The sequence below is a fragment of the Pungitius pungitius genome, chromosome 10, assembly GCF_949316345.1.
Source record: "Pungitius pungitius chromosome 10, fPunPun2.1, whole genome shotgun sequence".
NCBI lineage: Eukaryota > Metazoa > Chordata > Actinopteri > Perciformes > Gasterosteidae > Pungitius > Pungitius pungitius.
In genome coordinates this window covers 8,068,289-8,082,756 of record NC_084909.1, presented here as the reverse complement: position 1 = coordinate 8,082,756, position 14,468 = coordinate 8,068,289, and the positions used below count along the sequence as shown (strand labels likewise).

Genomic DNA, 14,468 nt, shown 5'->3' with positions numbered 1-14,468 from the left:
CCCTTTTCCTTTTTTTTACTGTAATTTCCTTCATCTCTCTCTATTCTCCACTTATTCTATCCCCTTCATGACAATACATTTGAATGTCTTGACAATACAAAATAGATAATTCACCCATTTTATTAGTCTTTCTACGTAGTGGAAGTGGAAACCCTGTTTCTGTGGTAACACCAAGAGACAGCTGACCTGCAGGGCCTTTTCTCTGGGTAGAACTCATGCTGCTTTGAGAGACGTGCTGCCAGCACTCTGAGCACGTGGGCACATTGAAACGCCACCACAAGACGACTGACAGCTTTTTTTCTTCACCTCCCCCCCCCCCCCACCCCCCAACCCGCTCCATTCCACCCTCTCAGATTTGAGGAATCAGCCTTACAGGCGAGCCGACGCTGTGCGGAGGAGCGTCAGGAGACGCTTCGATGATCAGAATTTGCGGCCGATGAACAGCGGCGAAGTGGTTGTGTGAAGAGGGATCAGTGCATGTGCCGATGGGGGAGGGGTTAAAGATGGTGAGGATATGTGTACAAGAGAGGCTGATACGTGAAAGATGACGAGGGAGGGTAGCAAAGATAGAAGATAAAGCGTGTGTGTGTATATATATATATATATATGTATGTGTATATATATACTACAGAATACATGTAGCTTCATGTCTGTGCTATAGCAGCAGCTTTTCACTATGAAGGACACACACTTGTGTGGGACTGCATTATAAGTGTCTGAAAGGTTGATCCAGGAACCTCAGACCAGCCAAGTGCCTGAACTTAATTTTGTGGACTGATTTTACGCCGTCTCTTGTTCATCGGACTGTTTTTTCTTTTCTTTTTTTAATGTTACCCAATTTTAAACAAGTAAAACTGGACTTGCGGTGGCCTTAAGAGCCACGTGAACGTGAGGCTTCCTTGGGAACATAATGTAGAATGTATGGGACGCGTTCCCTTTAGCTGTTACAAAAACGACATCTTTTAGTGTTGGGTTTGACACTGTGGTATCTTGGTACATTCCGGTGCTTCTTTCCATTCCTCGTACTATGAAAAATTGTGTTCAACATCTCAGTGTTTTTTAATAAAAGGGCTGATCAGGCATGTAGAGGGAGATTTGTACTAAAGTATAACGCTGATGGATCAACAAAAAAGAAATGGAAAACCAGACGAGGCTAATGTGAATTATCTCCATGCTGACTTCTTTCAGCATTTTTACTTCAGTTAACGGATCAAGTCTGTAGCTGTTAATCTATAGAAGTAAAACCTTACCGTCCATTTAAAATGTTGCATTTCTGTAGCAGCACAGCAGTCCAAACGAGCCTGTACAGCGACATTAAAAAAGGAATATCTACCAAATGTAGAAACTGCACAAAAGATTTGGGACCCTACGAAATGGTTGTCACTGTCAAACTGGATCCACTCAATCTCTGCATTTCATCTCTGTCCATTTTTTTTACTGATTGATTATACTCCGGTGACTGAGTCTACTCACTTTATTGTAATTTTAATGTATAGTATTTAACCACTGAGAGGATTCATTTTAACGCGTCTTTTAATCTAATCTAAGTACAAGAAAAAAAAAAGTTTCCAGATATTTTGCTACAATGTTTTTTTTTTCTTCACATTACCAGATGGTTAATATTGTACATATTGTTCAAAAAAAGTTTTCATTGCCTTGTGGTATACAACTTGAATGTTATTTTAACTTATAGTTTGTCGGAATTTTGTCATGTATTTAATTATGCCAAATGCAGCCACTCTCCTCCCCACAGTGTTTAATCAAACTAGCCTCTTATCGGACCTGTGGCCTAGTGATGTGCAGCCATTCTACTTTCTCTCAACATGTAATTTAGGGAGTCTTCCTATTACAAAATAACAAGCTTTATTTTAAAAGATTAGGTGATATGAGATTTTTAAACAAATGATGAAATAAACTATTTACATTGAATATACACGAGTCTTTCTTTGGCAATAAATCCAATGATGCAAATCACACTTTTTACTGCAGGTGTACCATATATAAAGCAGCCGTTTGTTTAATAAAGGTCATGAGGATTCTTCCTAGCAGCTGGCTCGTCTATTAACGTTATCAGTGGAATGTTTGGAGATTACACAAGAGAACATTAACCTTTGATCCATATTGATTTCATGAAGTATCCAATTAGAGACATTATCCATTGAAACAGTATTTTATTACATTTCACAATGGTATATCAATTTAAACAGATGCTCAAATTAAAATTAAAACCTTTTTGGATGAGAATACAATTAAGATTGACCAAATTCAAAAGTGCCTTTCATGAGCTCTGAACACATCCAGAGATCATGAAAGATGCTGTGAGTTGTCTGTAGACCTATTTTTCTCCCACTAAAATTCCAGGTGAAAGACGCTCGGTGTCGTTGAAGATGTAATTGAGTATAAAAATTATTGGCAATGGAAAACATGTACAGCTACAATCAACTAAAAAATACTAACAAAAGCAACAGAAAGACAACCTGATATTTAAACGGTTGATCAGCTGATCAGTTTCCTGATCTCAAAGTAGTTATCAAATAAGTAAGCTCAGCACATTCCCATGAATACCAGAGAGCAGTGTTACGTCACACAGTCTGCGGGGGGGTGGCACGCCCAGTACACTGACGAGCTCGGGGGGGAATGCATGTCTCTAGAAGTGTACGAACACAATTAAAGGACGGCAGAAGTGTGATCATCAAGGTGCATCCAGCTGTTCCAGTAAAGTCCTTCTCCTTTTCTCCAGCTCTCCTTCACTCAGCTCACTGCCTGATGTATCCCAGCCACCCTGACCACAACACAAACACTCAGCGATGCATAAACTACCAGAAATTAAACAGAACGGCTAGAAATAGAAATAACTAGTGGGGGGGGGGGGGGGGTCACAAACTTGTCTCTTGACAACCTCTAAATGATGAGTAGTTACTGGTAACTTTTACTCGTTCAAGCTCCGTCAACATCAGGTAACCAAGACCATTTCCGGCTACAATTACATTACATGTCATTTAGCTGACGCTTTTATCCAAAGCGACTTACAATAATTGCATTTCAACCAAAAGGACGCAAAATAAAAATCTATCTAATTTCTACAGTGATGAAGAAAACCAACCTCCTCTTTTGCAGCTTTTCTTTTAGGAGACTTCTGTTTAGAGTCTGGGCGAGATTTCCCCCGAGACTTGTCGTTCTCTTTGTCTTTGTCCAGGTCCTTTTCACGCTTTCCATCGCGCTCTCTTCCTTTCTTCTCATTGTCAGATTCTGGCGATGCCTACGATCACAAGCCCCATCAGCTCACATACCCACACACCTGTACATCTGGATTACACGTGTGTGTGTGTACTTACAGACTTGTGACGCCTCTTCTTGCCCTTCTTCTTGTGCTTCTTGGATTTTTTATAGCTTCTCTCTGGTTTTGGGCAAAAAATGTCAATCAACGTCAATAGTGCTGCACATCTTCCGTGAGGCGACACAAACATCAGCCGAGCTGCGGCGCCCACTCACCGGATTCTCCGCTGGACGAGCGCTCAGAGGGAGATTTAGATTGTGACCTCTTTTTCTTCTTGTGATACTCGTCGTCCTCAGACTCCGAGCCCTGTCAAAACATTGAAGTGGATCATTTGGAGATGAACGAGGCGTGATATGAAGTATTGACAGCGGGCCAGAAGCTGTTGGAGAAAGGTCTCTGCAGAGGACTACTGACCGATCGGGAGCGGGAGCGTTTCCTGTGGTGCTTCTTGGACTTCTTGGAGTGCTTCTTTGTCTTGGAGTGGTGATGTTGGCATTCATGCTGTTAAAAACAAAACAAAAATGCCGTGCTAAAGCTTCTGATCACCTCTGATCATTCCTGCACATTCTCACGGTCCTGGCGGACTTACCTCCAAGACGTGCATGAAGTCTTTGAATATCCTTTTCCTCTCCGACTCCAGAGTCACATCTTCAAAGGCAGATTCTTTTAAGAATCTCTCTCTGATCTGAAATCATCACAAAACGAGCACAACAAAAAAAAGAAAAGCTCTTAGAAATAATTAGAGTAAAATAGCGAGGGATGTTGATAGGAATTAGTCGGTGCTTTGAAGCTAAAATATCCTTTTGCATAAAGAGACGTACCCCCTCCCATGTGGTCTCGGGCTCCAGCGGGGGCGTCGCCAGCTTCAGCATGTTCTTAAAGGCGGCTTCTTTCCGTTTCATTTTCCTCGCCTCCTCCTTCTCTCGCTCTCTCTCTCTGGCTTCCGCCTTCTCCAGCAGCTACACACAAACGGGTCGGGAAATGCATTATAAACAATGAAAACAACCAGGAAGCGGTTAAGCCTGAAATCGAAACGATGCAAACCCTAATTAGCTACGATTACATTCATTTGAAGTTCTTAAACCTGCAAACGTTAATCTGTTAAATACTGGTTAACCAGCTTCTGGGTTCCTATTAAGGGACTGCGAAGGATTTGAGAAACGCTAGTGGGGACACTGTACGTAGGAGAAGAGTCTCACGCTGTTAAATGCAAGCTTTATGTTTCCCGCATCCAGTGTGGTGGCTCTCTTGTCTGAGCTGATGACTGATCCAAAGTCATCAAAGCTCGTGTTGATTTCCACTAGAAAGCCTTTGTCCTAGCAACACAAAGGAACAAGATTAACAAGTTGTGTGACTGAAAAAGAATAAAACATCACAACAAACCCACCTAATGAAAGCGAGGGCTTTTTTCTGTGACACTAATCCAGGTGTAAGTACACCAGAGCTACACGCACCTTAAGAATATCTTTGATGATCCTCTTTTCATCATGATAGCGGGCCTTCAAATCCTCCACATAGAATTTGAAGAGATCAAGGGGAGTGGAGCCTGGAGAACAGAAGGGATAAGGAAAAAGATGAAGTCAATATGTGTTAGGCTGAAAATAAAAACTATATTAGGGCGCAAAACGACACGGCCAAAACCGAATCATAACGATTATTACAGAATAAAGAAATCTGCACGCTAAAAGCAAACACGGTCTGCGTTAAGGAAGCCGTATTGTGCACGTGCTGCAGATCACGGAGCTCATGCTGTCATACCCGGCTGGCCCAGCATGTTGGCGAAGCGGATGTCTGAGCTCAGGGTCGGGTACATCTCCATCCACGCGGACATGGAGTGAAGCTGACCGTGGTCGTGGAGCTCGTCCAGGAATTTCTGAGCACACACACACACACACAAAAGTTCATTACAGGAAGTGATATTCAAGGGTTTTACAAATTGAACGTGTCCTGTCTGTGAGACATTTTGCTTTTTTAATATAACGTGTTTTGAGAGGCTCATATCTACGCTCACCTGGAAGGCCTCTCGGTTCTTGCGCTGTCGTCTCCTCTCCCTGAGAAGAGTCTTCTGTTTCTCCTCCTCCTCCTCCTTCTCCAGAGCTCGGATGTGCTCCTCAAAGCAAATGAGGGCATCCTCTTTGTCCATGTCTGTCAGCAGGAAACAACACGTATCAACAGGGAGACCTGAGAACCACTGAACCCACGGTCACGCCACCTCCAAAACTATTTTGAGAAATAACCATCTCGTACTTTGCAGCTCCTCGTCCTCTGCGAAGGTGGGGTTGTCCAGCAGGTACTGCTGAGCCTCGGACCAGGTGGTGCGGTACGTGACGTTGGCCATGTTGTCCAAAATGTTCTTCAGAGCTTCCCAGTTTCTCTTTCTCAGCTGCTTTGCTTGCTCCTGGAGACATTTTGGAGAGGAGGGAACCAGGATGTCAACAATGGGAGTGATCCCAAAGCCTCCTTAAAGGAACATCCTTTATGATGACGGACAGAAAGGGATTCTACAATATCATGATGTGGAACAAAGGCTTACCTTCTCTTTCTTAGCGAGGTAGAACAAAACATCCTCATAGATCTCCAGCCGGTCTCTCTCTGGTACGCAGCTCCACACCTCAAGCTCATTAAACATCTGTTCTGCTTTCCTGGATTGCAAGTACACACACACACACACACACACGATTCATTTCACACAATAACCCACACGAGGGCAGCATTTTACAGGAAGAAAACATATTTGGTTTTTAATGCTGTGTGCAAGTCGTCAGATGAACAGATGCAGAGATATTATGAAAGGAATTACATGTCAATAAAAAGTACACCTAAACTTATAAAGCAAAATGGGGTTCTAAATGTAAGGTGACACACACATAATCAGCCGGTCCATCTATCAAGTCATAGTGCCGGTGGTGTGCCTTCCCAGAATACAGTCTGCCACCACAACAACCCCCTGCTAGAAGAACTCTGGAACGGGCTCGTTGTCAAGGTCATTGGTCGATCTGTCCGCCACGATGACCTTCACGCCGAACCACAAGCTGCTGAACTGCATCTCGTGCAAGTTCAGCAGGACCAAAGCACTTGAAATGTTGTTGCCACGACTCCTTAATACATGTGTCAGGATGCCTGATCTGAATAAGTACAGCTTTAGCAAAAAGCTAAGAGAAAGTAATTCTCGTTGTTGTTTCCAGTGTCTGTGCTGTATTCATGTGTGTGTGTTCAAAAAACACCAAAAAAAAACAAGATGAGACGAGCACATCAGAACCAACAATGTTCAAATCACAATGTTGCTCAAGAGGATGCTGTCAGTGCTCTGACTGCATGGTGGCGTGCAAAACCAGTCGTGACCTTTCCATCTGTGTAATCATATTGACAATACAGGGAAACACAAATTAATATAGAAGAAAAAAAAACAACCTTTGAGGGCACTTACTTGTATCTGGTGGTAGATGTCATCTTCTCGTGGTTCTCGAGGAACCGCTGAAAGGTTTCTTTGGACTCCTTGTATTTAATTCTGGCCTCCTCTTTTTCCTCCTTCTCGGTTTGGACTTTGTAAGCATTGAACGCCTGTTTCTTCTCACTCAGTTTGGGAAGGGCACTTTATTGACAAGGGGGAGTAAGAAATGTAGGTCAGAAAGGCATCATCATCCCCTGCTGTTGTAAACAGGATAAACCCAACAATCCGAGGAGAAAAGCGTACCTGTAGCGAGGATCATTAATAATCATTTTCATAGCCTGTTCCCAGGAAGAGTTTGAGGACACGCCCTGAAATAAAGAGAATAAAACAAAAGTCAGGCTCCTGTGCTCTTTAAATGAAAAAGGGACAATGAGCTGCACTCTCTCCTAAAAGCCAAAACATTTCCTGAATTACTACTTGATGTTAAGTGTGATTTGTGAAGGGACAATAATCCAAAGAGGGGCTGCAGAGGACTTACGTAAGTGCCCTTTCGGCCACTTGCCTCTCAGGGAGCGACTCCGTCATCCATTATCAACGGATTCCACTGCTTGTAAATTGTCAGTCATTCTAACTCACTGAGGCATGTCACTTTTTCTCACCGTCTTAAATCACAGACAGCCCAGTGCCTTTGATACAATAAAGCTAATCACAAAGACAGAGCTATTAAGATCTAGCGAGAACTGGCAAGCAATCTCAGAGGAGAGCTTTGAGCACAAAATTAAAAAGTCTAAATATAGCAGCATTCAAGGTGGGTGGAGCCAAGCGACAAGGCATCCACGGCAACCAGAGGTGAAGCTCACAGACTGAGCAGAGACCTCCTGGGGTCTCAAAGGGAGGGACGGATTCAGATCACCATGCAAAGGATGTGCTGGCTAACACAACAGGCATTAGGACAGACGTATTACAATATATACATATACAATATATTTCCAAAAACACCATACCACGCAGGTTCGCAGCCGTCGCGAATTTGCGTATATTTAACTAAATTAAAAAAGAAAAAAGACAATGGATGCCAAACTAAGGTCACTTTGATGCGGCTCTGCATTGAAGACATGAAGTGACGCAGTCAGCTCTACAATCTTTGTAGTCGATACATGCATAATGAATTCTAAATAATTAATAGCTACTAATGTCGGTCCAGGCAAACTCGCTGATGTTTCGGGGATAATTTGACTGGCTAAATGTCAAAATGCTAACAGGCACTACAAGCTGACAGACTGCTCAGCCTCTAAACTCTCCCCCAATGCGTCCCCCCAGTTCATCTACATGTTGGCCCCAATCGACAGACTGACTCACCTTCTCCTTCAGCAGCTCTTTGAAGGCCTGCTTGGCCTCCTCTTTTGTATTCCATTTGTACGTCTTCTTCTGAAGTTCTGGCCTTTCTTCTTTTGTGACTTCAATACTGAGGGCAAAGGAAGAGGTAATGCATTAACTTAACTGTGAATGAAGCACTTAAGACGTTGTACATTCATCACGTCGGGAGATGTGAACATTAAATCAATTTATGAGACGCAAAAATAGACCTCATCCATGAATACATTACGTTGAAAGGGTGCCGTGTACATAAAGCCCCGGGTCATTATGACTCTATTCCTGCCCTGGCGTAATGAAGACTGTATACGTCTGAGTACCGAAGACGGTGTCCGTCTAGATGTCAGTCATAATTGTTTACCTGACTGCGGCCTCTGTGGCGACTGAACTCTCGGTGGAAGCAACAGGTGCATCCACAGTCTGGAGCTCAGCTGCGTGATGCACGGCCGCCTGAGACAGGTGCTCCTCCGAGACGGCGGCTACAATCTCTGCCTCCATTACGGTTACCATAGCGGCCGTGTTGTCCGCTTGCATCGCGGGAGCTGCCGCTGTTCCAGGAGCCGCTGCCTCCGTCCTGAAACATGATGGACAACTAAATGAAAAATGTAAAACTTTTAATACAAAACGGGATCTGATCATATTGGGAGTCACTTTCAGTAACAAGAGTAGGAGGCTCTTACCCATTCTCCTCTGCTTTGATCATAGCTGAAATAGAAAAAAAAACGTGCTTTTAGGGAACTGGTTTTCATTTCTTAACATGTTGCTAATAAGACAACAGCAGAGACAAATGCACTGCAGGAGCCACAACATACTACATCATGTTGTTATCCCCAAGGCTCTTTCATGCATGGCGTTGTAAGTCTAACAAGCCGGACATTTCTCAAGCCGTTCCAGGCACATCAGTTCAAACAGGTGTGACGTCATCAGAGAGCCGCTCTTTACCTTCCAGATCCTCCAGCTCTTTGGGTTTCGTCCATCTAGACTCCTTAGTCTGAGAGTTGTAATAATAAGGCTTCCCCGTGTCTGACTTGTACTCCTTCCAAGGGCACTTGGACAGCATTTGCTAAGAAGTGGTAAAACAAAAGGAAGGTTATTTCTCAAATGACTAAGGATAATGTAAATTAAGCTATAACAAAAACTCTTGTTAAATAAATAAAAGTGGTAGGCTAGCTCCTTTTCCCCCCACTGTGAACTTGTGAACAACCCGTCATTTAAGTAGTTGCGGTGTTACTCTCTGCGAGTTCTCTGCCGTCGTTACGGCTGTGGATGAATTTCAACAACGTCGTGGGTCACTGGTAACCAACACATGAGCACAATGAAAAGCTGCAGCGATTAGTTTGCCAGGTGGGCACACACGCTGTGACTCACTATGCAAACCAAGCACAGCGAAGCCCTTGATTGTAGCTACACAGAGGGAGTAAGGCATCATTCTCTGCTGTGAGGTGATGGCACGTCATGAAAGGGTTAACGGTTTGTACCTCTGCAGGAGATTTGAGATCCTCTGGTTTCTCCCATGTGGACTGCTTGGTCTCTGTGTTGTAGAAATAGGTCTTCCCATCCAATGATTTGTGTTCTGTCCACAGGGACTTCTGGAGTGGCAAAGAAAAAGGCAAATACATAAAAATAAATATTTGTATGGCTCGTAGTGGATATTGCCATGTTGTTCACGTCTATCTTTGCATTTTCAACGTGAGCAAACCTTCTTTGGTTGGTCGTCCTGTGGAGATCCATTTGTGGCACTCTGCAAGGACAAAAGAAAAATCATACGTTCAGTTGTTGAGGTGACAGAAAATCATCATAGTCTGGAAATAATGATAAATTGTTCTAAAGTTAAAAATGATGCTACACTTACAACTGTTCCAGGTGCAGCAACTGTGAGGATAAACACAACAATCAGTCACTTTATTTAAAATGGATCCAAAACACGCAAAAAATATGATTTGCAAAAATGGTGACCAATTAAGGATCTTACCTGAGGAGTCAACACCAGGCTGAGGAAAAGAACAATATTTTTTAGTTCGCCAAAACAGACCAGTCATTCACAGTAAGTGACAAAGCCTTCCCAAATAGTACCAAACGACTTAATTTTAAGCCATGACAACACTAGAGCCACCTCTTCACAATATTCTTTACACGTGATTTTACTAATTTGTATCACTAGGTTATTTCTCATTATTAAAGAAATTACCAAAATGTGTATTATTAAGATTGCCGCTAAGATAAAGCCAAAACAGTGACATACTCAACACTGTTGTTGATTTTAATCAGTCACTGTATATAATTACCATTTTCGGCTGTTCAAATATGTGGTTCATTATTTACAGATCTTTTTGTGAATGACAACTATTCACATCCAACAGTGCTACTTGGCAGCACAAACGATGGCATTTCAAAGATTGCAGTGCATATTAAGAAGTGTGAAACTGAGCAGTGATGGAAAACGCAGTGAGGAGACTTACTGGCCCCGTTGGCTGTACAGCCGCAGCTGGAATGTGAGGAGGCAACATCATCGCTGGCATCATAGGTGGCATCATGCCTGGCATCTAATAAAAGAAGCATCATGAAATATTCATTTGGCATTTTCATACCACCCAGTGCAGGAAGACGTATTAAGACACAGTGTGAGACGTGGTGTCTGTGTCTGTGTGAAAGGCTGCATGCGACTGGGGGGGAAAGGTGAGAGCGGAACAGAGTTGGCTGTGCGTATTTAATGGTGTGATGCCAACGCATCTGTGAATCAGAAACACACTAAACTACATCGTCACATTTTTTGGCTGGTGTTGCTGGCACCTTGAACAAACCACCTCAAACATCACACTTATTAATAACCATGAAGGGAACCCATATGTTTGATAATGCGACCTATTTTTGATTCAAAAGATAACTTAAATAAAAAAATAATAATAATAAAAAAAACTGCAATTACGGTCATTTTGACGCTGCTGGATTTATTACTCCTTGCTTTGCTTGGTGATGTCACCAATAAAACCAATGAGCAGAGAAATCACTTGAAAAATGAATGTACAATCAATTAAATTGTTTGCGGCCAAGTTGTGAGTTACAAAAAGACATTCTGCATTCTGCCTGCTGTTGGGAGAGGAGGAGCAGCAACACAAGCTACCAAGCCCATAAAACTAACAACTCCAAAAAATAACAGATAATGTTCCTACCAGGCTCACCTGTCCCATTGGCGGCATTATGCCTGGGGGAATTATACCAGGAGGCAGTGGAGTCATGCTGGGCCTCTGTCCCATTGGGGGCATTCCAATGGGAGGGAAATGAGGCGGCATTCCTGGTGGTCCCATCTAGACAAATTGATCGGGAGAAAAAGAAGGATGCATTCGATTAGAGTTACATTAATAAAGACCTTAACATTGACCACTCTCTTAAGTTTAACCCGGTAGGACGACTGGCAACGAAAGGTGAGAACCTCATTGTTATAAACATATCTGTCACTGACTTACAAATTGGGGAGGTATCGCTGAGGGCAGAACACCTGGATAAGGTGGCGCTTGGCTCGGGCCATTATTAGCGTCCGATGAAGACTGTCATGAACAACATAGGAGAACATCTCTAAGAATATGGCAGAACAATTCAACAGCACAAAACTACAGCCCACAAGATACCCATGACCCATTCAAACAACTTAAATAGTAGACAAAATGTCAAGAATATGACCTCAATGGTGATTTAATACAATATTGCATTAGCATAGAGTAAAATAAATTGTGCTGTTCTGTCCACGAGGCAACACATGTAAGAGCAGAATAAGAATCCACGGTGAAATCCCGATTATACATTTGATCAGTTCGGAGAAAGATTTCTCAATTTTCTCAACTGCATTTTCTGAGCACCCTGAGAAGATAAAGGACCTCTTGAACAGGACACATCCACATCTTGTTGTCAGAGTCATGTTTTCAAAGAACACCGGGGTAAATGCAGAGTGGAGGAAAACAAAACAGATCGTTGGCAACATCGAACATAAGTACGATGCCTTCACATAAAACCAAAATAGTATCAAAATGAAGTATGGTAAGAAGTATGGAAGGTGGTTAGCAGTCCAAACCCGTAACAATATCTGGGAAACAAACCAACAGTTTGTGACCAGTGTTGTAAACGACAGACAGTGCAGCATATTTTTGTATATTTATTTCAAAATAAATAGAAGAGAAAAGACCTGGATCACACAATTACTGGGTGTGGAGGGGGCAGAATTTCTATTTTGGGAAGTACTGCTAGGGGAGTAGAAACACATGTCTTAGCGGACATGGAAGGAGACAGTGGGCTAATATAGTGTTACGGATGCCAACTATTGTAAACTCTCTAAGGAGAAGTGATCCATTCAGTTTGAGCCCAATTCTTATTCTGCTTTTACTTTTCCGTGCTCACTTTAAGGCAGATTTGATGACTGAGTACCAATTAATTATATTTTGAGCTCTCTATTTTTTTAATCTCAAACATGTAACGTTAACCAAAGTCTACATACGTTTTTAAATTAGATCCCTAACAAGCAAATTACAACTTGAGATTCTGACTGACCTAACTTGTCGAGAAATCCAATGGAAATATTAAAAACTTTCAAGTTACTTAATGAAATAGCAACCTAAATCCAGGGAACCTACGTTATATTAAATTAATGCATAAACGTTAACCCGGTAACTACGGTTGCTAACTTAACTAACGTTAAATACACGCTAACGTTAGCGGTGTCTGCTAGATTGTCTTCACTAAGTTACGTGCTTTATCAAAAAGTACGCCTTTGAATCTGAGTTATGCTACGTTAGAGTATAACTATGTTAGCTGTTACCGTGTAAAATGCTGTTCGAAATGAATGACTATAGGCTCTGGCTAAAGCCTGGTGTAGAATAATGGTTTACCTATTGCTAACGTGAGCTTTTAACGTTAGCTAGTTGGCCAACTAACTTAATCGGCTAGCTAAACTAAACTTTTATCAGCTTTCGGTTATAGTTTAAATGTCTCAATACAATTAGACGTGTTTTGAAATTTTAAGCACAACCAAAGTTAACGGCAGGTGAATGATCTCTACCTTCATTTTATAAAAAAGTACCAGTTCCAGGACATAGTCGGATCCATGACAGTATGAGTGTGGCGCTATCATAGCTCAGCGCTAAGCTAACACGACATGCTAACCAGTGATGTTATAGGACTTGCAACAATATTGTAGCATTATTCAGACAAATAGACGGTCCTTGATGAACACCAAATAAGTACGCTTATCACATCTACAATTATTTACTTTTGTTTTAGTGTTATTAATACATTCTTTTGAATCGTTGTACTCACCATGTTGACGAGAGGGTATCAACCTCCTAGAAACCTGAATACCTCTCAACAACGAGCAAAACGATTGGTTCAGCTTCCTCATGCAACGGGGTCAAAGGTAAACATTCTGTAGCGTCATTCTGCGCGGGCAATGTGCAGAAATGCGCAACCAGACGAAAAGATAGTGTTGCAATATTCTGCTGTTCTACTTGTTTGAGTTACTGAGAAATACAATCAACCATGAAAATGTCCATCAACGCAGTGATCTCCACAACAAATTAGCTAACTTGCTGTCTGCAAGGATGATCATGCAATGAAAAACAAACAGTAAAACAGCCTGTCCTGAAAAATGAAAATGAACACATTATCAAGAAAGTAAGCCCATATGTATGGAGTCCCATACAAAACGTAATACTGCTAACACAGCAAGTGACATTAAATTGAACACTTAAACAAATGACTAGCTGATGATGAAATGTGAAAAGTACATTCATTCAATTATTTTTTTATATATTCGAACTTCCATGGATTCTACAGAAAAGACATTGCTGCTAAAAAATACAGATTCATTATATTTAAAACCACAATTAATACAGTTACATTGTATAAAAGAAAGGTGTATCGCTCAACAAAAAATATTGTATGCAAATAAAATGATAATAATAATAATAATGTATAATTTGTAGTGATAACTGTATATGTCAGAACTTTTTCTATAAATAGTCCCGTATTTTATATTTAAATATAATAAAACAATGCCCTGTGTACACAGATGGATTTTGTGTGTTGCTAGAATATATAGGCTTCTGTGCGTGTACAGTGGATTTTTACAATAGCCTACTGGTATTTCTATCCCATCTCATTACAGTCACATATAAGGTTAAAGGGTTTAGAGAAATTATGAATACTATAAAATATTTTGAGATTTTACGTCTGAATTCAAATATCACTATGACCTTAAAATGTTGTGTTAGATAATCTTATCTTATTATTTGCATCGTCCCCCTTGACCAACACTGTTAATAAGCAATTTCTTCCGTCTTTGTTTTACACTTTAAAAATATGTGTCCATTTCAGAAAGTTGCTGGTGTTCATACACAGCAAAATGAACCTTGTGTATTGGGGATCCCGGCAGTGTGTTGC

At 41.5% G+C, this 14,468-nt stretch overlaps 2 protein-coding genes across 10 annotated transcripts in view; one reads left to right on the top strand and one right to left on the bottom strand.

Annotated features, from left to right (window-relative positions):
• fmnl2a (formin-like 2a) overlaps positions 1 to 1,938 on the top strand; it is a 41,305-nt gene extending 39,367 nt beyond the window's left edge. For all 6 annotated transcript variants that reach the window (XM_062565255.1, XM_037487926.2, XM_062565253.1 and 3 more), the window contains one exon: positions 354 to 1,938. In XM_062565255.1, coding sequence (XP_062421239.1) covers positions 354 to 359 — 6 coding nt within the window. In that variant the 3' untranslated portion in view covers positions 360 to 1,938. The remainder of the gene's footprint in view (positions 1 to 353) is intronic.
• A 383-nt stretch (positions 1,939 to 2,321) lies between these two features.
• On the bottom strand, positions 2,322 to 13,450 carry prpf40a (PRP40 pre-mRNA processing factor 40 homolog A). Of its 4 annotated transcripts, none has more exons than XM_037487929.2 (27): positions 13,347 to 13,450; positions 11,507 to 11,587; positions 11,213 to 11,347; positions 10,502 to 10,585; positions 10,015 to 10,033; positions 9,895 to 9,914; positions 9,742 to 9,783; positions 9,521 to 9,631; positions 8,985 to 9,105; positions 8,723 to 8,747; positions 8,404 to 8,616; positions 8,028 to 8,133; positions 6,972 to 7,036; positions 6,705 to 6,869; positions 5,811 to 5,919; positions 5,525 to 5,675; positions 5,289 to 5,422; positions 5,036 to 5,150; positions 4,732 to 4,823; positions 4,477 to 4,593; positions 4,099 to 4,236; positions 3,867 to 3,962; positions 3,692 to 3,778; positions 3,493 to 3,583; positions 3,336 to 3,397; positions 3,104 to 3,259; positions 2,322 to 2,782 (listed from the first exon to the last, which is right to left on the bottom strand). In XM_037487929.2, the coding sequence occupies exons 1-27, from the start codon at positions 13,347 to 13,349 to the stop codon at positions 2,693 to 2,695; spliced, it is 2,628 nt and encodes an 875-aa protein (XP_037343826.2). In that variant the 5' UTR covers positions 13,350 to 13,450; the 3' UTR covers positions 2,322 to 2,692. The 4 variants fall into 4 exon arrangements, with proteins under 4 accessions (XP_037343826.2, XP_037343827.2, XP_037343828.2 ...); XM_037487930.2 differs by having other exon boundaries at positions 11,222 to 11,347; XM_037487931.2 differs by lacking the exon at positions 11,507 to 11,587 and having other exon boundaries at positions 13,347 to 13,400.
• Between the last annotated feature and the right edge of the window lie 1,018 nt (positions 13,451 to 14,468).

Bases quoted from the DNA above. Each gene is read 5' to 3' on its own strand.
- prpf40a (XM_037487929.2), bottom strand. The intron at 5,920-6,704 runs GTAAGTGCCCTC...CTTGCAATCCAG, and splicing joins ACATCTACCACCAGATACAA to GAAAGCAGAACAGATGTTTA. The intron at 2,783-3,103 runs GTTGGTTTTCTT...TGTTGTGGTCAG, and splicing joins GAAAAGCTGCAAAAGAGGAG to GGTGGCTGGGATACATCAGG.